Source organism: Balearica regulorum, chromosome 1 (assembly GCF_011004875.1).
Source record: "Balearica regulorum gibbericeps isolate bBalReg1 chromosome 1, bBalReg1.pri, whole genome shotgun sequence".
Lineage (NCBI taxonomy): Eukaryota > Metazoa > Chordata > Aves > Gruiformes > Gruidae > Balearica > Balearica regulorum.
Genome location: NC_046184.1, coordinates 57,782,716 through 57,804,689, shown reverse-complemented (window position 1 = coordinate 57,804,689; position 21,974 = coordinate 57,782,716). Strand labels below are relative to the sequence as shown.

The window sequence follows — 21,974 nt, the reverse complement described above, 5'->3', positions numbered from 1 at the left end:
GACAAAGACAGGAAATTTTGGGGTCAGCACCACAGATGGCTGCATGCTGTTGCTGGTTCAGTTGGATATAGGGTGGATGACCATGAAGACCCCCCCTTCATGCTACCTCTAGGCCAGTTTGCAGAGCAGCCGGGGGGTACAGAAAGGCAACCAGCCGAGGAAGGGGATGATACCCACACCCCCACCCCAGCTTCCCTGTGGCAGCGAGCGTGGGGACAGCAGGATGGTAGTGCTCTACATAAGCTGCCGAAATCAGAGCGCTTCCTCAGGGAGCTGCAAGCTGTGGGCATCCAATCTCAGCATACCAAAAAAATAAAAATAAAAAGTAATAAGATGAGGACCCCGGGGAAAATGTGGTGGGGACATGGCTCCATGTGGCAAAGGGCTCCCCCGTGCACATGTCAGATCATGGGACCCTAGAAAAGGGGGTCAGAGCAGGGATCAGGGCCCCTCTGTTCCACGTTCCCACTGTGTGTCCCGGCACAGACACTTTCCAGGCACACAGGAAATACCTCTCTGCAGGGCTAAACCTGTCTGCTCAGTTTCCCCGGGACTCACACACACTCTTTCACCCCAGCCCTGTCCATAACTTTTTTATTTTCTAAGGAAGAAACCACTGAATCCACTTCTCCTCCCATGTATTTCTCAAAGTCTCCAAGACTCCTAGCCTTCTCCTGAAGAGCATCTCCAGAGCATCTCCCACATCCCTTTGGAGGGTCCCTTCAGGTTTCATTTTTAGCTCCCTTGGAACAGCGATGCTTTCTTACATTGATTTGGGGCAGACGGGGAAGCATTCACCTTCAAGGCCTTACATTACTGCAGGGATGTGAAGCTGGTATGACTGATCCACTGCCTCTATGCTAAATACTGGGATTACTCCCGTGGCTAGCCGCTGCCCCTGAACCAGAAATTAACCTTCCAAGTGCTTCAGCTGCACGCCAGCAGCCCCAGGCAGCTGTAAAGGTAGCTTCCATGGCTCACAGGCATCCTGCAGCACCTCCCAGCCCTGGCCTAGGACATCATCTGTGAAGGAAAGGGGGACACAAGCAGAGGGTCCTTAGTGATGTCCCCAGAAGACATACAAATATGATTCAAAGGTACCTTGTACAGAGCATAGCGCCGGGCAGCGGAATAGGTCAGACCCAACTGCGTACAAAGCAGAACATGCCCAATGCTAGAGGTGAGCACAGCCTGCTGCTTGTGCTGTAAGACACCTGTTTCTTCTGGGGTGCCAGGGATGGGGGGGCATTCGGTGCCCAATCCTGCCCCACAGTGGGGCTGGCTGACCTGTCATCAGGGGAGGTGCATGGGACAGACACCCCATATTGCTGCAGCTCTGCTGGGGCAGCGTGGAAACAGTTAGTGATTTCCCAGGGCAACACGCAGGACGCCTTCCTGATCCTCTCCCTGGAGGGAGGTACCTTGTTCTCAGTGACTGTTACAGGGGCTTGCACAAGGCTATTACAGCTCGTAATTGGTGCCCAGGGCTGCTAATTGCATTCTGCCTGTTACCTAACCCGTGACTCGTGACCAGGCAGCGGCCCCCCAGAGGTACAAAGAAGGTGGGCTGGGGTGTGCAGGGTGGGGGGTAGTCATTTATGTTTGCCTTGGAGCTCTCTGCCCCGCTTCTCACCCGTGTCCAGAACAAGTTGAAGCTGGATTTTGAAAGCCTCAGGGGGAGACATGACGGATAAAGAGAGGACCTAGAAGAAGCCTGGGACGAGGCGAGGCAGTGCCGCCTGCTGCTTGGAGAGCTGGGTATTGCCAACCTGCCTCCCAGCAACCTCCCTTTGCCTCCCTTTCCCTCCTGCTGAAAACACTGATGGCCTTGGGAAGTGCTGGGGGACATCTGTTTATCTGGGATTCCCCAAAATGGGGGGGGTCTTGCTCTTAACCACCCTCAGCTTAGGCCATAGAGCTGGGGCTGGTTTCAGGGCCAGCAGGGGCAGGAGGAATTGTCAAACCCTGAATCAGAGTGCCTCATGCAGACCGTTTTCCCTGGGTACTCGAGCACTACATTTTTCCCTGCAAAGATGCGGGCTCTAATCTCCAAATCCATACCAGGATGGAGGAGAGCTTGCTTTGGGACTTGTCTTCTCATCAGCTCAACAAAAGTCCTGCTTTGTTTGCCTGCAGGGCAGGCACCCTCCCAGGGGGCTGGCTGTGCTGGGATGCTCAGGCTGCATCCCCTGGAGTGGATGTCATTTGGGAGCTTTCATCTGGAGCTGTGTGTTACACCAGTTCCCCCTTCCCTTGGAGCAGAGCTGCATCGCTCCAGGGCAGATCTGGGACTTTGCTCTACATTTGAGTGACTGCAGGTTAAAATATTTTAATTTTCTTTCCTCCCCCCTTCATTCTCGTCCTGATAAAAGACACAGACAACTGGTTTAGAGCCTGAAATAACACCTCACAGGGGACTCATGAAGATCAGCAAGTTAATCTTCGCTCAGAGCTTCAAAAGTGCATGGCACTAGCAGTGCTCTAATCACAGGGGCGAGGACACAGAGAGGACTTGACTCTCTGGCACTGGTTGCCCATCTTCTCCCATCAATGCCAAGAGCAGTGGGCTCAGCCCTCTACCTGGCCTCATGCCCCACAGAGCCTCCCAGAGCCACAGACCCTATTTTCCTCTTGCATCATCCATCAACCACGACGACCTCTCCATGGCATCGGTATCCTGGCACCTCTTTCCCATAGCAGGGCTGATAACGGCAATTGGTTAGGTGTCATGACCACGCTAGGGTGGGTGAGCAGGGCTGCTGCTACCCAAACTGCTCATCTTCCTTCTGCCAGAGTCTGAACCTTCACTTGGCCCCATGTCGGTCAGAACAGCCACCAACGGAGGGGCAAGAGGATTCCTGCTCTCCTGGCAGTGTGGCTGAGCTTACTCACTGTTGTCCCCCAGGAGGACAAGATGGCTGGCCTGTCACTTCACAATAACCAGGGCATGGAGAGATGCGAAGCTCTAGGTACCTCAGCCAGACACATCAAGAGAGCTTTTCCCCGGCTTTCCCTGAACAACCTGGCCAATATCAGCACTAGGGAGCGGCAAGGCACTGAAAAACAAGGGGCAAGTATAAACAGGATGGAGCTAGGTCTGTGGCACGCTCAACTTGTCTTCTCCCCACACCTCTTGCTACCCTAAACAGCAAGAGCAGTGCTCCCTCCTTCCCCTGGAGGGCTGGGCAGCTGGGCTTCAGCTAGAGGAGAAATATACCCAGTCACACATCACCCAAACCTTCCCAGTAACACACAAGCCCACAGCCTGCCACCCATTCCCATTATGAATGGTATTTAATTCTCCTTTATATGGGGTTTGCCAATAAAAGGCTCCATTAATAATTTACAAGCAATAAAGAGTACAGCTAATATAAAACGAGGGTTTGTTGCAAGCTTAGTGTCACTCCAGCCACAGTGGAGCATTGGCATATGAGCTGTGCTCCCTGCACCACGGGCCAGAGGCGAGGTAGATGGGGGAAGAGGGGACCCAGAGCACACAGTGCCACAGGGCAAGGGAAATGGAGGTGATGGGAGAAGGGCTTCAAATGTGTGTGAGATGCTCCTACACAGCCTGATCCCACACAGTTCCCCTGTGTTCCCCATCTGGCAATCTGACCACATACCAGAGACAAAGGCAGCCCAAGGTGATGGGGAACAGCCTATGAGGGTGGTTTCCACCATGATGGTGGAAGATGTCTCTCCAATAAAATACAGAAAGCTTAGACTAGGGAGTCAGCATGTGTTACTCCCCAGCTCTTGGTGGCCTCAAGGGGACCAGAAAGGCTACCTCCAGGGCGTTTGCTGACAGCATCCCTTCAGGGAGGCAGGACATGCTACCTGGAGGAGCTCAGGGAGGCAGGAACCTCCAAGAACGGCTCTTGGAGACAGCAGCTGGCAGTGCCCACTCCACTACCCCCAGCTCAGTCGTTGCCCTCCTCAATCCACAGTGGCCGGGTTTGCTCCTGGAAGATGCATCCTCGAACCACTTTGGGCAGCTCCTCGACGTGGCTCCAAGCGTGGGGCTCCACGCGGGCCCAGGAGCAGGGCAGAGCATGGAGAGTCTGCTCCGCACTGCGGCACACCTTCAGCACCTCGGAGTCGCGCTGGCCCGCCTTCCCCAGCAAGCTCCTGGGGAAAACACGGGGATGACCGTTACCCTTGGTGTAGAGAGACGGGGTAGAAAAACCACCCAGGAACTCCCTCACACACACATAAAGCCGATTCTCCTGCCCTTTTTCCTCTCACAGCAGCCAACCCCAACACACATGCAGCAAGTGCTCCCTCCTCAATCCTTGTTTCTCCCTCTGAACAGAGACAAGAAAGAGCTTCTCTCTCCTCCCATGATACCCTCCATCCATGCCACTCTGTCTTTTCTTACCTGAGTCCTCTAACGTTCTTCTCGGTGACCTCGACATGGATAACGATGGGGTATATTTCACTTTTAATTAGATCCCTCACACTCTGAACTCCCAGCTCTAGCAGGCAGTGTTTATTCTGGAAGGGAAATTGAATAGATTTACCGATTTAAATGGAGAAAAAATAACCCCAGCCCCTGACAGTTACATTAAATCAAACCCCATACTGTGAAATATCATTGCTTTTCCAATAGTAATTCCATTAAATGTAGGATTTATGGACAGGGCCAAGAGGGAAGGGGAGAATTAAAGAGCGGGGTCACCCACTCCATCACTGCCAACCCAACCCAAAGGCCCACCAGACCCCTTGCTCAGCCACAGCACATCGTCACATCCCCTTTGTCATCCTTTTCACCCACAGCCCCACATTTCTCCATGTGCCCTGAGCAGAGCTGTTGCCACTTTGGCAAAGATGAGGAATATGAGAGCAGGGAGGTCACTTCTGCGTACGGCATTTCCCACCGCCTCCCCCACGGATCCCCAGTTGACATTTCTTTCACCTGAGCTCAACAGAGACTCAGGGAAAACTCCGTATCTGCTGCTCCACAACCCCGCAGCACCTAAAACACCCTCCAAATTATACAACCCCCAAGTAAGCAACTCCCCTATCACCACACTGCCCTCCCTCTTCCCCTGCTCAGCTGTCCCTTCCTCTCCTCCAACCTGAATGGAGTGCCCCATCTTGGCCCTCTCTCCCCACACCAAACAGCTCAGCACCTTCTCGATCACCTCCTGGATCATGCGGATTCGCCCACTCTCCCTCCGGTCCTGGGGGGCACTTCTAGACACAGGGTGCTCGTGAGCATGGGTGGTGCTGGGATCCCCTTCTGCCAGCTTCTCTGCGAGCCAAGAGGAGATACGAAAAGGGAGATGTCAGCCCCTTCTTCCTCTTACACGCACTTTCTACCTCAGATCCCGCACATTTGCTGCCGTGCTGATGCTTATCGAGTTCACTGTTTATGGATTCTGGAGAGCAAGTCTAATTATACGACATTACATGTTGGCATGGATCTCCTGCAGCTTTCTGCGTACAGAACAAGCAAGATATCACAGCTGAAGACAACTTGCAGGGCAAGAGCAGCTCTTGTGTTGCAGTACTGCAGTAGCCTAAGCCAGCTCACAGCCATTATGCCCCCTTCCCCACTGCCACACTGTCCCACCCCCTCTGTAACGGAGTATGGCAGAAAAATAATCACTTTTATTTTGCCAGGTAGGTTTTCTGCAGGGTTTGTGAGCTGCACGGGCTCACAGATGGCTCCAGTGAGTGGCAGGGCTGGGGAGGCAAGGGGAATATGCATCTTGGTGCAGGAGAGTGAGAAGATGGGGAGCAAGCTGAACTTCCTTTTGTCGGTGGCAGCCTGAGCCACCTCCTCATGCTTGGACTTAGAAGGACAGCACCCAGCAGCCAAGCCAACGCCAGACAGGAGAGCAGCAGAGAGGTGATGCTGAAGCAGAGAACTGGGGGCAGAGCTGGCAGGACAGCAAAGTCCAGTGTGGTCGAAGCAACGGTGCCCCCAGTAACTCCCACCAGAAGATGAGAGAGCACACACACAGAGACCCCACTTGGGAGCCACAGGCTTTGCAGCCCAGTGTGGCTGAGGCAGGCACAGGTCTCTACCTGCTGACCATGCTGCCCTAGGGAGCTGCCCACACTGCCACTGAAAACTGAGCACGGAACCTAACAAGGCTTTTAGGAGCTGCTCACCCCTAAGATAGAAATAAAGTAATATATTTGGGAGAAAGCATGCTTGGAATTGGGTCCAGAGCATGTTCCAGTTCTCCCAAGCCCCAGGGTGGCTGGGCATCCTCTGCTACCTCTGCCTGGTGGCACAGGTACTTCCCAGGTAGAGCTGGATCCTGCAAAGCCATCTGTTACCTTTGGGGGCAGCAGGCTCCTGTGGAAGCTGGGCTGGCTTATACTAACTCTGCACTGGCTGGGGAGTTCTCCAAGGGAAAAAATAGGCAGCGAAGAAAAGAGAAATGTCTTGGGGCTCCCGGATCACCTTCCTTACCTCGCAGCAGGCAAAACCGACAGGGGAGAATGGAGGTTTTGCCCTCGGTGTAAAGCCCCCAGCTGCAGTAATGGCTTTGAAGCACGTCCCCATGCAATGTGAGGAGGACCCTGCAGAGGGCTCAGCAGGACAGGATATACGGCCAAGTCACTCAGATAAGGAGCCCAGCGGCGAAAATTTGCAGAGCCGTCCTTCTTCAGCAAACCAGAGATTTTTCACTACCTCCATTGCCTCCCCCCAAAAAAAGATATACCGACTCATTTTGTAGTCCTACAGTTAGCAAAGGGAGAACTCTAAACATGGGGAAAGGAGAGAGATGGAGAAGGGAGGAGGAAAGGGGAAAGAAGGAGTTGTCCTCTGTGAAAATTCCCTATGGGAAAAAAGCCCTTTCCCCAGCAGCCTCTGCAGCAGTGTGTCAACCTCAGGCTGCTGGCAGAAGGGAGAGGACCACAGCACTAAGGCTCGATCCTCTTGCCCCTGGGGAGGAAGAGCCGTTATGAAGTCAATCTGCAGATCTCCTCTCAGCCAGGGGCTTCACCTCTGGGAAGAGCCACCCAGAGCAGCAAAGCAATGCCACTGCCACCCACTCAAGGGAAGAGAGAGGGTCCCCATGCCCCAGGAGCCCAGAAGGGAGGGCTGGCTTCCCTGTGGGCCAAAGGGATAGGACACAGTTAAAAATAGGAGGGAACGTCTTGCAGACAGTCAGCCCAAAAAGGTGACCTGTCAATGGGTATTGTCTAGGAAGATTGAGAGAGAGACCCCCACACTTAGTCACTGAAGAGACACAGCATGTGCCTTCCAAGAGTCCCATGAAACCACATTTCATACTTCCAAGACTAAGACCTTTTCCCTGAATGGGGCTGACCAAGGCCTCCACAGAAGTGACCTCTTTGAGCAACATCTTAGCTTCCCACCATATAGCTAAGAAGTGACAGGAGGTAAAAGGAGAAAGCAGCCTTGGGAAGTAGGAGACTTGTGTACTTTACCTCAATCAGCCACAGGCTCCTAAAACAGCCCTGGACATGTCAACCACTCATTGCCGCCTACCTGCTGGGCACACGTGGAAGTCCAGGCGAGAGGTGGGCAAGTCCAGGAGGTTCCTGATGAGCCGTGGTGCTATGCAGTTAGGTGACAGCACCACAGGACGAGGTGCCTTGACCACCACAGGGCGCACCAGACTGTAAGGCTTCAGGTTTGTGTCCGGGTCTGGAAGACAGGAACAAAGAGAAAGCCAAAGGTGAGAACATGGGAGACCAGCCTGTCACCGGCCCACAGACCATCCCATTATTCTTGTACCATCCCCTCATCCTGACTCATGGAGGTACCTACCAATCATCCTTTGTCCCAGGAGAGATCCTACCCTGGTTACAACACTAACTCACGGGCAAATACGTTGGCTGTATCCCCCCTTCCCCATTTCCTGGGACTCTCTTGAGTTTATTCTCCACAAAAAGTTAGATGACCCCAAGAACAACAGAAGCAATGGAAAGCCCCAGAAAACCAGGCAAAAAGAGCAGGATCTTTAAATATGCACAGGCTTCCCAAAATCCCATTAGCAGGGTTATAAGAGGGATCCTGGGCAGAGAGACTGTCACATCTGAGATGTCAATGTGCCTTCAGTGCCCACAGGGGACAACTGGGTCCCCAAGGGTGATGGAGCAGGTGCAGGGCTAACAGCCCACCTGAGCAGGGGTCCAGCCACAGCTGCTGAGGGGGCTGTTCTGGGCTTCTCTGCGGTTTGGATTTCACCAGGCGCAGTTGGTCCAAGGCCCGTTTCTTTAGCTGAGGAGAAAGTGAGGGCAATAAGGCTGAGAGTGTAGATCATTTCACACACACACAGAGCTGCAAAGGGGATGGAGGGCATGCACAGAAAGCACAGGACTGGGTCTGCTGCCCATCAGGTTTGGTCTGGGAAGTGGGGAGGGGTAGGAAAGCAGCTACAGAGCAGCAGCTACAAGCCCTGGCTCTGCTTCCTATCCCAGTTGCCACCTCTATATGATGAGTTGGTTTACCAACAGAGCGGGGCAGATTGCATGCCAAGGCAGCGGGGTGGCCATAGGCACACATACAGAGCTCTCATTGCTGACTTCTTTGGCTTACGTTATTTCTGTGGCCCCTTTGCTGCCCAGGCATCTGGCCTTTCTCCTGGATCTTCAAAAGCTGGTGAGCCCTGAAAAGACAGAAAGGTTGTACTCAATCAACTCTAGATCTCCCAGGGACCATAGCCTGCTGTGACCCTCTTCGCCAAACCCCGCAGAGACCTGCTGAAGCACAGGCATATCAAAGCACTCACTCAACCTTCCAGTCTCTCAAAGGCACCCAAACCCTACCGCACTGGTCCCCCACACAAGGCTTGTGAGGCCCACACTTTCAAGAGGCCAGTTCGCACCGCTCAGGACTCCTAGGGGATGCTCACCACAGAGAAACGGAGCAGGTGCCCCAGGTACCCCCTGCCTTCTCCTCACCCTGGTTACCTGCTGTAGTTGGGCACTGTCCCCTTGTCCAGGTCCCGCATGGTCAAGGGATCCACACGGGAGCAGTACCACTCCAGTCGCCCTTTATGCATGGTGTCCGTGACGTGGAGGATCTCCCGACACTTGACGCACAGCGCATAAGGGTCTGACGGCTCCAGGAGGGACAGGTTGGTGCGTACGTAGAACGAGTCTCCAGAAAATTTCTTCCCTTCTTCTATGGCTTCCCGCAGAGGCTGGTATCCTGGAGCAGGAGATATAGGTCACTGGTGAGGACGCAGGAGACAACCATCACCGACAAGATAGACAAGTCCCCAGCACAGCTGCGATGCTACGGATCAGGGTCGGGGGTGCAGAGGAGGGAAACAGACAGAAGGTCTGTACCTCCATCCTGTAACTCAGAGGATGCACATGTCACACCAGACAGGGAAAGCTACCGGAGCTACAGCCAACCCCCGTGTCAGACATGGTGGCCTAGGACCAAACAGGAGAGGAGAAAGAATAACAGAGATTTACCTCCAGGGCTGGGTGGAGGGTCTGGAAAGGCAGGCAGAGAGCTCAGGCTCAAAGGAAAGCCAGCTGCCAGGGCCTTACCTTCCAGGTCCAGCTGAAAGACGAGACTAGAGGGTTCATCCCAATGCAGCAGGCTCAGGTAGGCGACCTCCCGTGTGCAGTTCTCCAGGGAAAGCACCTCTTCCTTCAGCGACGGCACCCTCAGCTAGCAAGGACCCGATGCCATTAGACCTAGAGACTGGAAGAGCAGGCTCCCCCCCCCAGCTCCCTCACGCATCAGGGTTACACAAGAGATGTTAAAGAGCGAGGCAGACCCAGGGAAAGCTCTACCTGAAGACAAGGCATCCTCAGTCTGCCTCTGATTCCCTCCTCTGCCTCTGAAATACCTGCTGACAGCCAACCTCCAGCCCAGATGCCGGGCTGTTGTGAAAGCAAACGTGTGCGCGTGAACGCATGTGGGAGTGGGGGCAGGAGAGCTAGTTTCTTTTCAGTTACAGGTGGGATATTAATTCAAGTAGCGTAGCTGTATTTCAAGTGGTGTCATTCTTGCCAAAACAAATGCCCTTCCCTCCCTCCAGGAGCTTTCTTCAGAACAATTATTCTCTGTAGCTCAGAAGGGTCATGAAGGCCTAAGAAATCTCACTCCAGAATTGATCGCTTTGCAATAGGCATGTGCAATAGGATGCAAACTGCTTTGAAATACTACAAGGTGACACACAACTCCAGGGACATATAGCCATATTGCTGTCTTTATCTGCAAGACTTCTTTTTGTTTCTCCCCTCCCATAGCCAAAGAAAGTGTTTCAGAAGATCTCAGCATTTTTACATGCACAGACCTGGTTGGCTGTTTGTGCTGCATAAAGCTCCTGCCAAGGAGCAGTCCTGGGAAACGAGAAATGGAGGTGGACTTCAAACTGAGAAGAGGCCAGCTTGCACTGGGGATCACTCCACACTCCTTGCATCACCCTAGGTGACTTGCAAACCCACAAAGCGTGCCTATTCCCAGACTTACCTCAATGAGCCGGCACCCTTCCCTGAGTCCTGCATCCTCAACCTGTGAGCCTGGCTTGACCCACTGGACGTAAATCCCTGTCTTGTTCCCTCCAAGGATGGAGATGTCTGCTCCAAGCCTCTTCTCCTGGGGTGAGGGGTTGCTGGGGTGACCCATGCTCGTGAGCTGTACCACCAGTGACCTGGCACGGAGAAATGTCAAGTCCAGCAACTGAAATTTGCTGCCTTTTCTAAGAACCTTGTGTCCAGCAACAGGTTGTTTATTGTACCGAGCGCTGTGCGGTACGGAGCCCGTGATTCACAGCCATCACTAGGACACACACTCAGACCTTACGAACCCCCACAGCCCTTTCCATCCCACCAGCCCCAACATCAAAGCCAAGCTGGGCTCCCATGGTCCTGTCCCTACTTAGACACATGTATGTCCAGCCCAGGGCACCATCCCCACCCCTGCCATAACAAATGAGACAGCACAAAAAACTGGGAGTCCTGCTAGGAAGCAAGGACTACAGGATCTTCATTTCTCTCCTCTCCCACTAGTGAGAAAAAGTCCACCGGGGGGAGGTAGAAAAGAAGGGTATCCCAAGCGTGGTCTCCCAGCACCACAAAACATTCCCCGCAAGCAGCCGGCCCAGAGTGCCTAGCTCAGAGAGCAGCGCTCACCTCCTGGTGACCTCCTTGCGGCTGGGAAGTGTGGACAAGCAGATCTCCGACTTTACCCTGGCGTAGGTGCTGCTGGAAGAAGAGGAGAAGGCCCCAAGCGAGGCACTAGCAAAACCACTGCCTAGGAAAGAGAGCAAGAGGGAGAGAGGGGGCACATCACCTCTCCGAGCACTGCAGGGAGCTCACATTCTCGGGGCGGCAAGGGTCTGCCACCGCCTCCTGGGCATTTTCTAGCATCTGACTGGGAAATTGAGGCTGCAGGGAGGCTTTGAATGGTTACCCTCCTGGAAAGGGTTTCCCATGTCTCCTGAGAACAAGCAAATATTTGCTCCCTTCATCAGAATTTCGGTCAGAAGGCAGCAGCAGCCAGGGCCACCTGGATGTGCCTGGATCAACCATCAGTGCACACCACAGCACCTGCCAGCACCAGGACCTCCTCTCCAGGAGAATTGCAACCCATCACCCAGGTAGCAGCAGATGAAGGGAATCTCCAATAACACCCCAGGGCAAAGGCATTTCTCTCTTCTGCTACCTATTCCCCCAACTCCACGTCAAGTTATCCATCAACGCAGCTCTCCATGAATTAAACAGAGCTGATGTGAATAGCCACCTGCTCTACAGAGGAAAAGTCAGCTTTTCCAGTTGCTGTGCCTGGCAAGGCACGGGGAGATGGGTGGATCCACAGCACCCCGCTATGGGTGCAGAGCTCACGCAGTGAGCTGTACAAACCAAAGGCGTGAGGGAGGGTCAGTTGCCCAACCCCTCTCCCCACAGCCACCACTTCTTTTTAGCTAAGCCCTTTGGGGAAAGCCCCTACCCTGGTACCTGTTGCATCTTCAATGCTGCTAAAGGAGCCACAGGACAAGCTACAAAGGAGAAACAAAGGGGAGCTCTGAGGCAGCAGCTTTTCAAAGCCTGTTTGCATCCTGTTCTCAGCCCCATCCCCACAGCGTTCCCCCACCCCCCCAGAAGCACTCCCCCAGCCAACACGCAGCTCCCAGGCAGCCTTCCCACTTTCAGTCCCAACTCCAGGTTCCCTCCTCCCCTGTCAGCCTGCTCTCCCTGGCCCCCACAAGCCCCACAGAGGAGACACAGACTCAATCAGCTCCCAGCAATCACCTTTTGTGAGGCATGCACCTATCTTCCCGCTGCCGCCGGAGGATGGAGCCGATACAAGGGGGGAAGGGGAAGGTGGAAAGGCGGTTGATATCCTTCTCACTGTCGGGAGTCACCTCCTTGGGCAGAGTGAGAGAGAGATGTCTGCTAACACCAAACCCCGCACCACCTCTTTCCTCCCTTTGGGGTAGTTTGCAAATAGCTCCTAGGGTACTCCCACATCCCTCCAAACACTTAGGGGCACCTTGTTTTCCCAAGGAAAGAGCATGGATGGAGATGCACAACACTGCATCCCCATCTTTTTGCAACGTACAAGCTATGGGAGTAGTAGCAGATGAAGGGAATATCCAACCTTGTCATTGTATCTCACTTTTAGCCACTGCACACTCAGACGTGTGAGTAACCTGTAGGACTACCCACTTTAGGGTACTCTAGAACGAGGGCTCAAAGTGTCAAAGGGAAATTGGTAAGAACCTGACTCCATTAAAACAATACGATGCTGCTACAGGATTCAGAAAAGCTGGGATGTCTCCTCCAGCATGTGTAGATTAAGCAGCTTTTTGGGGAGAATAACATTTTACATGGGGCTGTTGATCTCTAGAGTGTCATATGCGATGAACAGAGTTTCGCTTCCCCCTCTTTCCCACCCAGCTGAGTGCTGCACACTTTGATGCAGCATTGGTTGGTTTGTCAGAGACTGAGAGAAGAAAGCTTTGCACCATACCACACCTAGTCTTCCACCAAGTCACAGCCCCATGATGAGCCCACTCCAATGCCTCTGCGCCCTTCTTGAGCACATGAGTCCCCACTGCCCTGAGCTGAGGGTCAGCGTCTCATGGTCAAGCACTCACCGTGTTCTGAATTGCCAGATCCCCTGGGAATGGGATAGCAGAACCTCCCAGTGCATCCACAAGTCCAGTCGTAAAGCTGGTAGATTTGTCTATGAGGCTCCAGGTGCTGCTGAGGTTGGAGCAGAGGGAGTAGGAAGAGCTGCACATCTGGGAGAGAAAGGACTCCATCATCCCATTGCGTCCCCCAAAAATCAGTCCTGACCCCTCTGCCTTCTCTGTTCTCTCCTCTTTCTAGCCACCCTCACCTTGCCCAGGCTGCGTCTGCCTTGGCACCGCTGCAGCTGTGCCTCCAGTGTGCTGTTCAGCCCTTCTGCCTGGCTCAGTTTGCTTAGGAGCTCATCCCTCTCCTCCTCCAGGACTCGCACACGTTTGCGGTACTGGTCTTTCTCAATCAAGCTCTGGGAGTATTGTAGCTGCACCCCATCGCGGCTCTGGATTGCCTGCAAGGAGCCAGGCTGAGAGTGAGAAAAGGCGGAGAATTGCACTACTAATCCCCACCTCCCCTCCTTGCATGGATGGAGAAGATCCAGAGCAGAGACAAAAGCCCTGGTCCTGATGGGAGGTGGAGAGCTAGGCAGGAGAGCAATTCACCTGGTCCCGCTCTTTTTCGATCTCCTCCAGCTGCAGCAGCACTGTGTTCATCCGATGCTTGTAGAGATCACAGTCCTTCTGCAGCGTCCGGTATTTCAGCTGCAGATCTTCCACCTCCTGGAGGTACTGGCAATAGCGAGCAGCAAGTATTAGCCCTCCTGGAAGTGACTGCTGTGTCTTCCCAGCCCCCTCCCTCCCCTCTCTTCCAGGCCCTGCTCAGTGTACAGGGACGAGGGTGGTGATGGATGCTCTACCTTATCCCTCAGCTCTTCAGCCCACTGCAGCTCGTTCTGCAGGGAGTTGAGTTTCTGGCAGAGATCCTGCCGGTCGTCTTGGGCTTCCTTCCAGTCATGCTCCAGGATGTCCAGCAGGATCTGCTCAGAGCCTGGCACTGGACCCTCACCAGGTGTCTAGGAGGTGAAAGGGTACCATCACTGCACCACAAGCACCGAGGGAGCACCAGACCAGGGCAGTAACAGGCAGACTGGCACAACTGCCATCATCACTCCTGCATTAATCTACTGTGCGCTCCAAGGCACAAAATCACACTTGTCAGCACATCCAAGAGTCACAGAGCTGGAAACAAGGACCCATCACTGCCCAGACCCAGAAACAATGGCAGCCACCACAGCCAAGCAATATGCTCAAAGGAAGGGACAGGCCAGCCCGGGACAGTGATTTACCGCATCTTTCCAACATCCATGTCACCAGGACTGGGGGTGCCCTAAGACAGGAGGTGACTTAGAGCCTTCCCTGCCCCATCAGGTACCTGCAACATGCCCTGCAGCTCCTGCAGCGATGCCGTGAGCCGCTGGTTCTCAGCCCACAGCTCGGACACGGCGTCAGCGTGGCTCCGCTCCTCCGCCTCGCGCTGGGGCGGCGCAGACCCCTGTTTCCGCAGCAGGCTGCACTCCTCCTCTAGGCTGGTCACTTTGCATTTCAGCTGGTCCACCTGCAACCCAAGGAAGAAACGTAGTCTGAAACACACGGCCCTGCACCTCTGCCTTAGTGAGAGAGCGAAGCAGAGAGGACACTGGGCAGAAAAAGGCTCTGGAGGCAAGGAAAGCGAGGGTTGGGCAACCCACAAAGGACTATCCTACTGCTGGGCCGAGGTTAGCACAGCTGCACACAAAAGCTTCTCCCTGCAGGGCAAAGGAGGAAGATGCACTTGCGTAAGCGCATTCAGTCTCAGGATCCTCTCTCAGTGCAACAACTTTCTTGCTACCTTGGGGCATCCTCAGTGCAGTTGGCCTTGACCCTGGGTGGACCAGGGACCTCTGGTGCGCTGCCAGAGCCAACAGCTTTGAGTATCTCAAAGGCTTCCTGGCTCCTAGAACAGCCAAGAAACACATTTGCAGCAGAAAAATGCACTGGAGGCTATTCAGTGCAGAGACGTCACCTCTGGCCTGGGAAGTGTTTGAGGCTCAAGCTGCTGGAGGCTGCAGGGTACCACAGGTTCATCATCACACCCTGGCCTGCTCCCACGCTCCTCCACCAACTTGTCACTGGAGACGGGGGGGGGTCAGTAACTTTTAGGAGTAAGGGAGGTCCTCGCAGACCTGTAATGGCTGATGAGGTTGATCAGAGAACCAGCGTTTCACAGCCAGGTAAGGTTTTGAGAGATAATGGGGCAGGGGGAACCTATCAAAGCCACTGAGCACTAAGCAGCACTGCCAAAATTGCCAAAGAGGGAGTCAGGAACTGGATTACTTCTGCAAATCTGCCCAAAAGACCTAGAATGACTTTTGGGGACCAGTCACTTCTGGACCCTGGAACTAGGAGGGGAAGGCAGGCTGGGACCTGGCAGCCCACCCTGCTTCCAGGGGGATTTCTCCACCCCACAGTCACCCGCAAGCGATTCACCTCCCTGCTCAGAGGAGGCCCAGGGGAGCTGGCATTGGCAGGAATACCGGATAAAAAGTAGGGGAGGATCCTGGGGCTGGCAGAGCAGGATGAGGAATGAAAGGTAACCGCGGGGCTGCGCGAGAGGTCTAGGCCCAGACTGGTGGGGGAAATGCCAGAAGGCAGCAGAGCACTGAGGAAACCGGGTTATTAATGGGTTCGAGGTAGGGCTGTCCTTGCCCAGGCAGGAAATGGGTGCGTGTTTGCTGGAGGTGAGAGCTTGGCAGCTGGAGTGCAGTGTCATGAATTCCTTCAGGTAGGCGGTATGAGTCTCCAAAACGTCATGAGAGAGGCGAGGAGGTGGTGGGGAGAGGTGGGGGGTGGGGTGGGGAGAGAGTCTGGGCCAAAACGCTCCTATGAGCGGCAAGGCAGGCTGGGCGGCTTCAGGCAGCACACATGTACCCCACCATCCTCACAGCTGCACAGCCACGATCCTCACTAGAAAGAGGAAAATGCAAGCCCTTTCTGGGGGAAGAAGTAAATACAAACATGCAGCTTGACAGAAGCAGCTGCCTGCTGTATGCCTGTGCTGCCTGGACACAGCACAGGCACCCACCAGCAGAGCAGGCAGTGCAGGGCAGCAAGCACACGCAGGAGCAGATGGGGCATCTCGTGGTACCAACCGCCAGGCTGAGAGCCGAGAGATGCCGGGGAAGGCATCGCCCTGGCAGCTCCTCTGAGGAGCGGTTTTGGCTTTTTTAGGTGACGTATCTCCAGCTGCCCCAGGGCAGCAGCGAGTCTCCCATGCCATGCCCATGACTGGGATGCTCTGCCCTGCTCAGGGCATGCTCCCCATCAAGAGTAGGGGCATGCACCCTGACACACATCTCGCCTGCCATCAGCTCCTTAACGCTCACAGGCCACTATGGACAGACATCAGCATACATCCTTCTCGGCCGTCAGATCCCCACCTCCTCCCACCACCAACCCCCATGCTCCCTGGGACCGTACCACCAGCTGCAGGTCCCGGCTCCGCAGCACAGCCATGTTCTTCTCCTCACAGAGCTGCGCATAGCGCATGGCCATCATGTAGTTCTCGTCCTTCAGTCTCAGCAGCTCCACGCTGTTGGCATCCCACTCCTCTCTCAGTCGCTGGCAACGCTCCTGCACCTTCAGGAGCTCCTGCAGCTTCTGCTCCAGCCGGGCCTGCTCTTGCTCCAATGCCTGGTTTTTCACCTGGAGCTGGTGCTCCTTCAGCAGGTGCTCCTTCCGCTGAGCCCTCACCTTCTTCACCTCCATCATCAGGAACTGAGTTAGTCCCTCAGGGCCTTCCTCATCTGGAGGGAGACAAAGGAGAGTCAGGTTCTGGCTGCCAAGACAGAGGTAACCCAAAAAAAAAAGCAACACAATGCTCTGTTTTCCATCAAGGGTTGCCAAGCTCTCCTGTAGGTATGCAGCCCTTCTTGTCCCAGGTTTACAACACCACAGTCCATCGCACACATACATATGGCCCCCTCCCTTCCAGATCCAGAGCACAGAGCTGCTGGGGTTCCTCGCACACAGGTAGCATGAACCAGGGCTTTACGCATGCACATGCACAGATTTCTGGCCCTTCCCATGCCAGCAGCAGCTGAAAAGGGGACATAGCACCTGCCCCTACCCAGGATCATAGAGCAGCGCTGGGCTGGCTCCCTCCCTGTTAGACGGGTGTAGTGCTCCGGGTAGTAAAACTCTAAAGACTCCAGGAAGGCTTCATAGCCTCGCTTCCCACGGCGCCGGAGAATGTCCATCAGGTAACCTGGAAGAAGGGATAAAAAGCTAGGATGAATTCCCTGCAAACCAGACAGAAAACAGCATAGACCAGCTTCGTGATACAAATTGGCATCTCCACCAGTTCTGCTTCCATCCACAAGAACCGAAATGGCTGGAGGAGGGAACAAGGTGGAAGAGCTGCTCTCGTCTGTATGCATGCAGGGGGAGGCCCACCGAGGACGAGAGGGAGGTCTGGCTGCAGAGCATCTCAGAGAACAACAAAGCCAGGGTAGCACTGCAGTGGGAGGGACTGGGAGGCCACAACACCACATGCTGGGTAGCATCCACTGCGTGTCAAAACCAATTTGTCCCCCACAAACCAGGCCCATCTAAGTGCAAGTTTGTGCTTTCTCTCACCTGTCTGATTGCTTTTGCAAGGGAATCTGCATGAATTCAGCACCTCCTCCTCATCCTGCTCATCTATCACACGGCACTGGCGCAGGTATGGGGTGAGCTTCGCAGGGTTCAGGGAGCGGGTCAGCTGGTGCCGTGCACTCTCAATCTTCTCCCATATGGTGTCTTCTTCCTCCTCCTGCTCCGAGAGGCTGCAGGCTTGGAGAGGGGCATTCTCCAGGGCTGGGAGGATAAAAGGAAAGAGAAGGTCTGAGGAATGATGGAGGAGCACAGGGTGAAAGGCATGAGTAGGCATGGGAGAACATGAGTTGAGGTATGATCCTGCAAATGATTCGGTAGTCTTACAAATGGGACTCAGATACATCAGAAGCCATTTTACATACAAATGGGTCCAGCAGCATCTTGAGTGTCCATCCAGGGCCTTCGATATGCAGGAGGCAGAAGGCAGTGGTGCATAGAAGCATATCCTGGCTTTGGCTGAGATACAGTTAATTTTCTTTCTAGTAGCTGGTATAGTCCTGTGGTTTAGATTTATGATGAGAATAACGTTGATAACATACTGATGTTTTGTTTCCAAGTAGTCAAGGACTTTTTAGCTTCTCATACTGGCCAGCCAAGGAGAAGGTGGGGGTGCCCAAGAAGCTGGGAGGCGGCACAGCCAGGACAGCTGACCCAGACTGGCCAAAGGGATAGTCCACACCATAAGACATCAAGCTCTGTATATAACTGAGAGGTGGGCTGGGGGACAGTTCAGCTCGAGAACTAGCTGAGCATTGGCTTTGGTTGATGAGCAATTGTGCTTTGCATCACTTGTTTTGCATATTCTTTTACCATTATTATCATTATTGTCATCTTCTTCTGCCCTATTAAACTGTCTTCATCTCAAGCCACAAATTTTACCTTTTTTTTTTTTTTTCCAATTCTCTCCCCCATCCCACTGCGGGGGGGGGACAGGAGTGAGCAAACGGCTGCGTGGTTGTTTTAGCTGCCTGCCAGGCTAAACCACAACAAGGAATTAGGATCATATACAGTAGGAAGTCTAGGGAAGATATCATCTTCATCCCTGAAGCACTCTTAAATCCCCCTTTTTCCCCATCCCTGAGAACAGGAAACTCTCAGGAGCAAGAGTTTTCACAGCCTGGGACATGCTCTCTCATACTGGGATTGGAGAGGAGCGTTTTGCTGCGGCTCCATTTTCCCTGTGGATGCCTCAAGCATCAGTGACCAAACTGAAGTTCTCAAGGGCACTGTCCCACAGAGCATCTTGGCTACAGGTACTGCAGTCAAAGAAGAATTGCACAAGCATATCTTCCATGTACCTTCCACATATCCGTGTGGAGCCCTGGAAATATGTAGCAACAAGGCAATCCCTCTGTCAATCAAATAAAGCAAGAGGGACCCTCTGAAGTCAGTGGACCAAAAACCCTTAGAGCAGTGGTGAACCTGCTCCATTAAGTCCTACAAGCTGTGGTGCAGCAGGTATGTGCAAGGACCCCTCTTCCCAGCTGTGTATCAACTCAACCAGCATTATGTATTTTCACTTGAGAAATAAAATCTGCTTCACAGGCCAGCACAAATCCTTTCAGCTGGCAAGGCTGTAAACATCTTCAAGGCACAGTAAACATCTTCTGAGACACAGAAGCCATCTCTTCTCCCCAGTGGCAGGTAATGACCTGCCACTCCGGTGCTGGCATCAAGTCTAGCTTTCCTACTCCAGCCACACGAACATCCCCAGGGGCAGTGTAGAGGTTCATGTTGCGTGAATGCAGAGGGAAGGAAATCTCCCACTTTTTTTTCTTTTCTTTGGGTTTTGTTTTGTTGGGGTTTTTTTGTTTGTTTTTTTTTTTTTACTTTCTTGTGGTGAGAATGATATCATGCGATTTCAGACAGTCAACTGTCACAGCAAGGAGGATGGCTGAGAGACCTGTGCAAAAGTTAATCCTCCAAGTAGAAATATGGGAGGTTCAGGGTCTGCCGGATGAAAGATAACAGGAAAAGAGAATTGTTGAATCCACAAAAGATACTTAAATGTCTGATTTCCAGCACCAAAGGGCTGAGGAACCGAAATACCTATACAGATCTAGATGATCCCAGGCTGAATAAAGAAAACAAACTATGTTTCTTGCAGAAACTGGTCTCTCTCATTTGGGACAGGCTCGCTCGCCACAGGGACGCAAGTATGCAGAAGGAGAACGCAACAGCAGGTCACAGAAGTTGCAGTTTTGAGCTCCGCTCCTTGGCAGCAGATTTATGCCTTTAAATCGAAGTGCTTCTCCAAGAAACCCAAACCGGCTGTGCAAGCAGCGACCAGCTTCTCGGCAGGCAGAAAGAGAGAGAGAGGGCGAAGGAATCTGGGACCCGGTACCCCTCCTCCCGCCCGCCCCCGGCCCCTCCAAGTCCGGGGGGTCAGCGGGGAGGCAGCGCTTCCCTTTTCGGCCAGCCCGAAGGCGCTCTTCAAGGAATGGCAAGCCGGAGGCCAGCCCTGAGGAACTGCCTGGGAAAGAGAAGAGGAGCAAACACCCCCCCGCCGCCACCACCCTCCCCCAGAGCCTGTGCGAAACCCACAGCCCCGGTCGCCCCGGGGCGATGCCGACGGGCGCGGCAGCAGCCTCCGCGGGAGAAGGAGCACAGCGAGGCTGCACCGCCCCCGAGGGCTCCGCAAGGCCCGGGGAGAAGCGCCCGTCCCCCGCTCCCGGCCGGGGGTTCACCCCTTACCCGCCATCGCCACCGCCGGGCGGGCTGCGCCCCGCTCCGCGCCCGCCGCCCCGTCTCGCCGCCCCGGCAGGTGTGTCTGAAGCGGTCTCCCCACCCCGCTGCACCTTCCCTCCCTTCCTCCCTCCCTCCCTCCTCCAGCCGGCTGGGAGGGAACCGGCAATCCCCTGGGAAATGGAAAGCCCAGCCCTGCCCGCCTCCGGGGGTCGCGGTGGCACTCACCGGCGGGGGCAGCCCCCCCCCTCCCCCCCGGCCTCTCCCAGTTTCTGAGACCCTCCGGCTACTCCTCACCTGGGCGAGCCGGGGAAGGGTTTTCCTCTGCGTGTGTCCCGTCTTTCTCCCTCCTCAGCCCTGGGCCGGAGCTGCTCTCCGGAAGGATGTGGCTCACCAGCGACTTCTCTTCTGAAACGCACCCTGCTTCACCTCCAGACAGACCGCGGGGGGAAGGGGGTGCCCGGCTTGGCCTCGGAGCCAGGGCCCTGCCCGGGCAGGGGGGGAGTCTTTTCTGGCAGGGCGCAGCCTCCCCAGCTCTGCCTGCAGAGAAGAGGTGCATAAGGAGGAGCTTTTTTGGTTCAAGGCCTCCAGAAATTGTAGGCGGGCCACCCCAGGCATAGAGCTGGTTCTGGATGGGGGCAGGGGGGGGGGAGGGGGGGAGTGTTCAAGCGAGGGGAGAAAATGAGGGTGGTGGAAAGAAGCCCGACCCAGGCCAAGAAGAAGTCCCACAGGCTTAATTTTGGCCTCCAGTCCTCAATAGTGTCTGTGGGTGGAGCTGGGCGTGGAGGCACCCCTGGGACAGCATGACTGAGCCGTACCCCAGGGCATGCAGGGGCTTGCACCAGCTGGCCTGACCAGGCCAGGGGCAGATGCTGGAAGCCTTCCTCCTCCCCTGGCCCAAGTGGCCACAGCAATCCCAGGAGTGGATCTCTGTGTCCACACAGCATCCTGATGGGCCCACATTGGGTAACCTCTACCCCTGCCACATACCCAATTGCCCAACTTTGTGCATGCCACTGGGACTAGGAGGGGTCCGGGAGAGATGGAATTGGACAACATGATTTGGTCCCAATATCATATGCCTCCCCCTGCAAGACTAAGGTGTTTTTCATTTTATCTAGCAACCCCATTTCACTTTCATTTCATCACTCTCCACTGTGTCAAACCTCAAACCTCAGTGGCCAGGATAGTGCAGGCTCTGTGCAAGATTTCCAATGCAATATCAAGCTCATAAGAAATGGTAGTTCACCTGATTCCCGCTGTTGCCTTAGGGTCAGCCCACAGGGTAGCCCAGAGTAGCGCTGTGCATCCCTCCAGGGCTCTGGACACAACATGAAGGAGCCCTACATTGCTCCTGCCTCTGCCAACACATTCCCAAAAGGGAGATGCCCTCAGCATCCTACCCCTTTAACTTCTAGACCCCACCTCTGCATGGAAACCTTTCTCTCCTCCCTCAGATAAGTGTAGAAACCAAAGTGAGGGGAATATGAAACAATCTTGAGGTATGAACTGGGCCACCTGCCCTAAAGGATTCCCACTGCACCCAAAATTAATATCTTCATTTGTTTCTCCTCTGGGGCCAATGGCAGATGTATTCCCTCTGGTTCCCACAGGGCT

General features: G+C 54.4%; 1 protein-coding gene across 2 annotated transcripts; it reads right to left on the bottom strand.

Annotated features, from left to right (window-relative positions):
- Positions 1-3,781: 3,781 nt before the first annotated feature.
- CARD10 (caspase recruitment domain family member 10) lies at positions 3,782-20,473 on the bottom strand. 2 transcript variants are annotated; one of them, XM_075753013.1, is made up of 21 exons: positions 20,367-20,473; positions 17,655-17,873; positions 17,146-17,283; positions 16,497-16,822; positions 14,413-14,595; positions 13,898-14,053; positions 13,644-13,769; positions 13,298-13,492; positions 13,053-13,199; positions 12,205-12,320; positions 11,911-11,951; positions 11,086-11,206; positions 10,424-10,604; positions 9,493-9,616; positions 8,902-9,142; positions 8,528-8,597; positions 8,110-8,209; positions 7,475-7,633; positions 5,133-5,254; positions 4,379-4,494; positions 3,782-4,128 (listed from the first exon to the last, which is right to left on the bottom strand). In XM_075753013.1, the coding sequence occupies exons 1-21, from the start codon at positions 20,371-20,373 to the stop codon at positions 3,921-3,923; spliced, it is 3,096 nt and encodes a 1,031-aa protein (XP_075609128.1). In that variant the 5' UTR covers positions 20,374-20,473; the 3' UTR covers positions 3,782-3,920. The 2 variants fall into 2 exon arrangements, with proteins under 2 accessions (XP_075609128.1, XP_075609134.1); XM_075753019.1 differs by lacking the exon at positions 13,298-13,492.
- Positions 20,474-21,974: the final 1,501 nt, after the last annotated feature.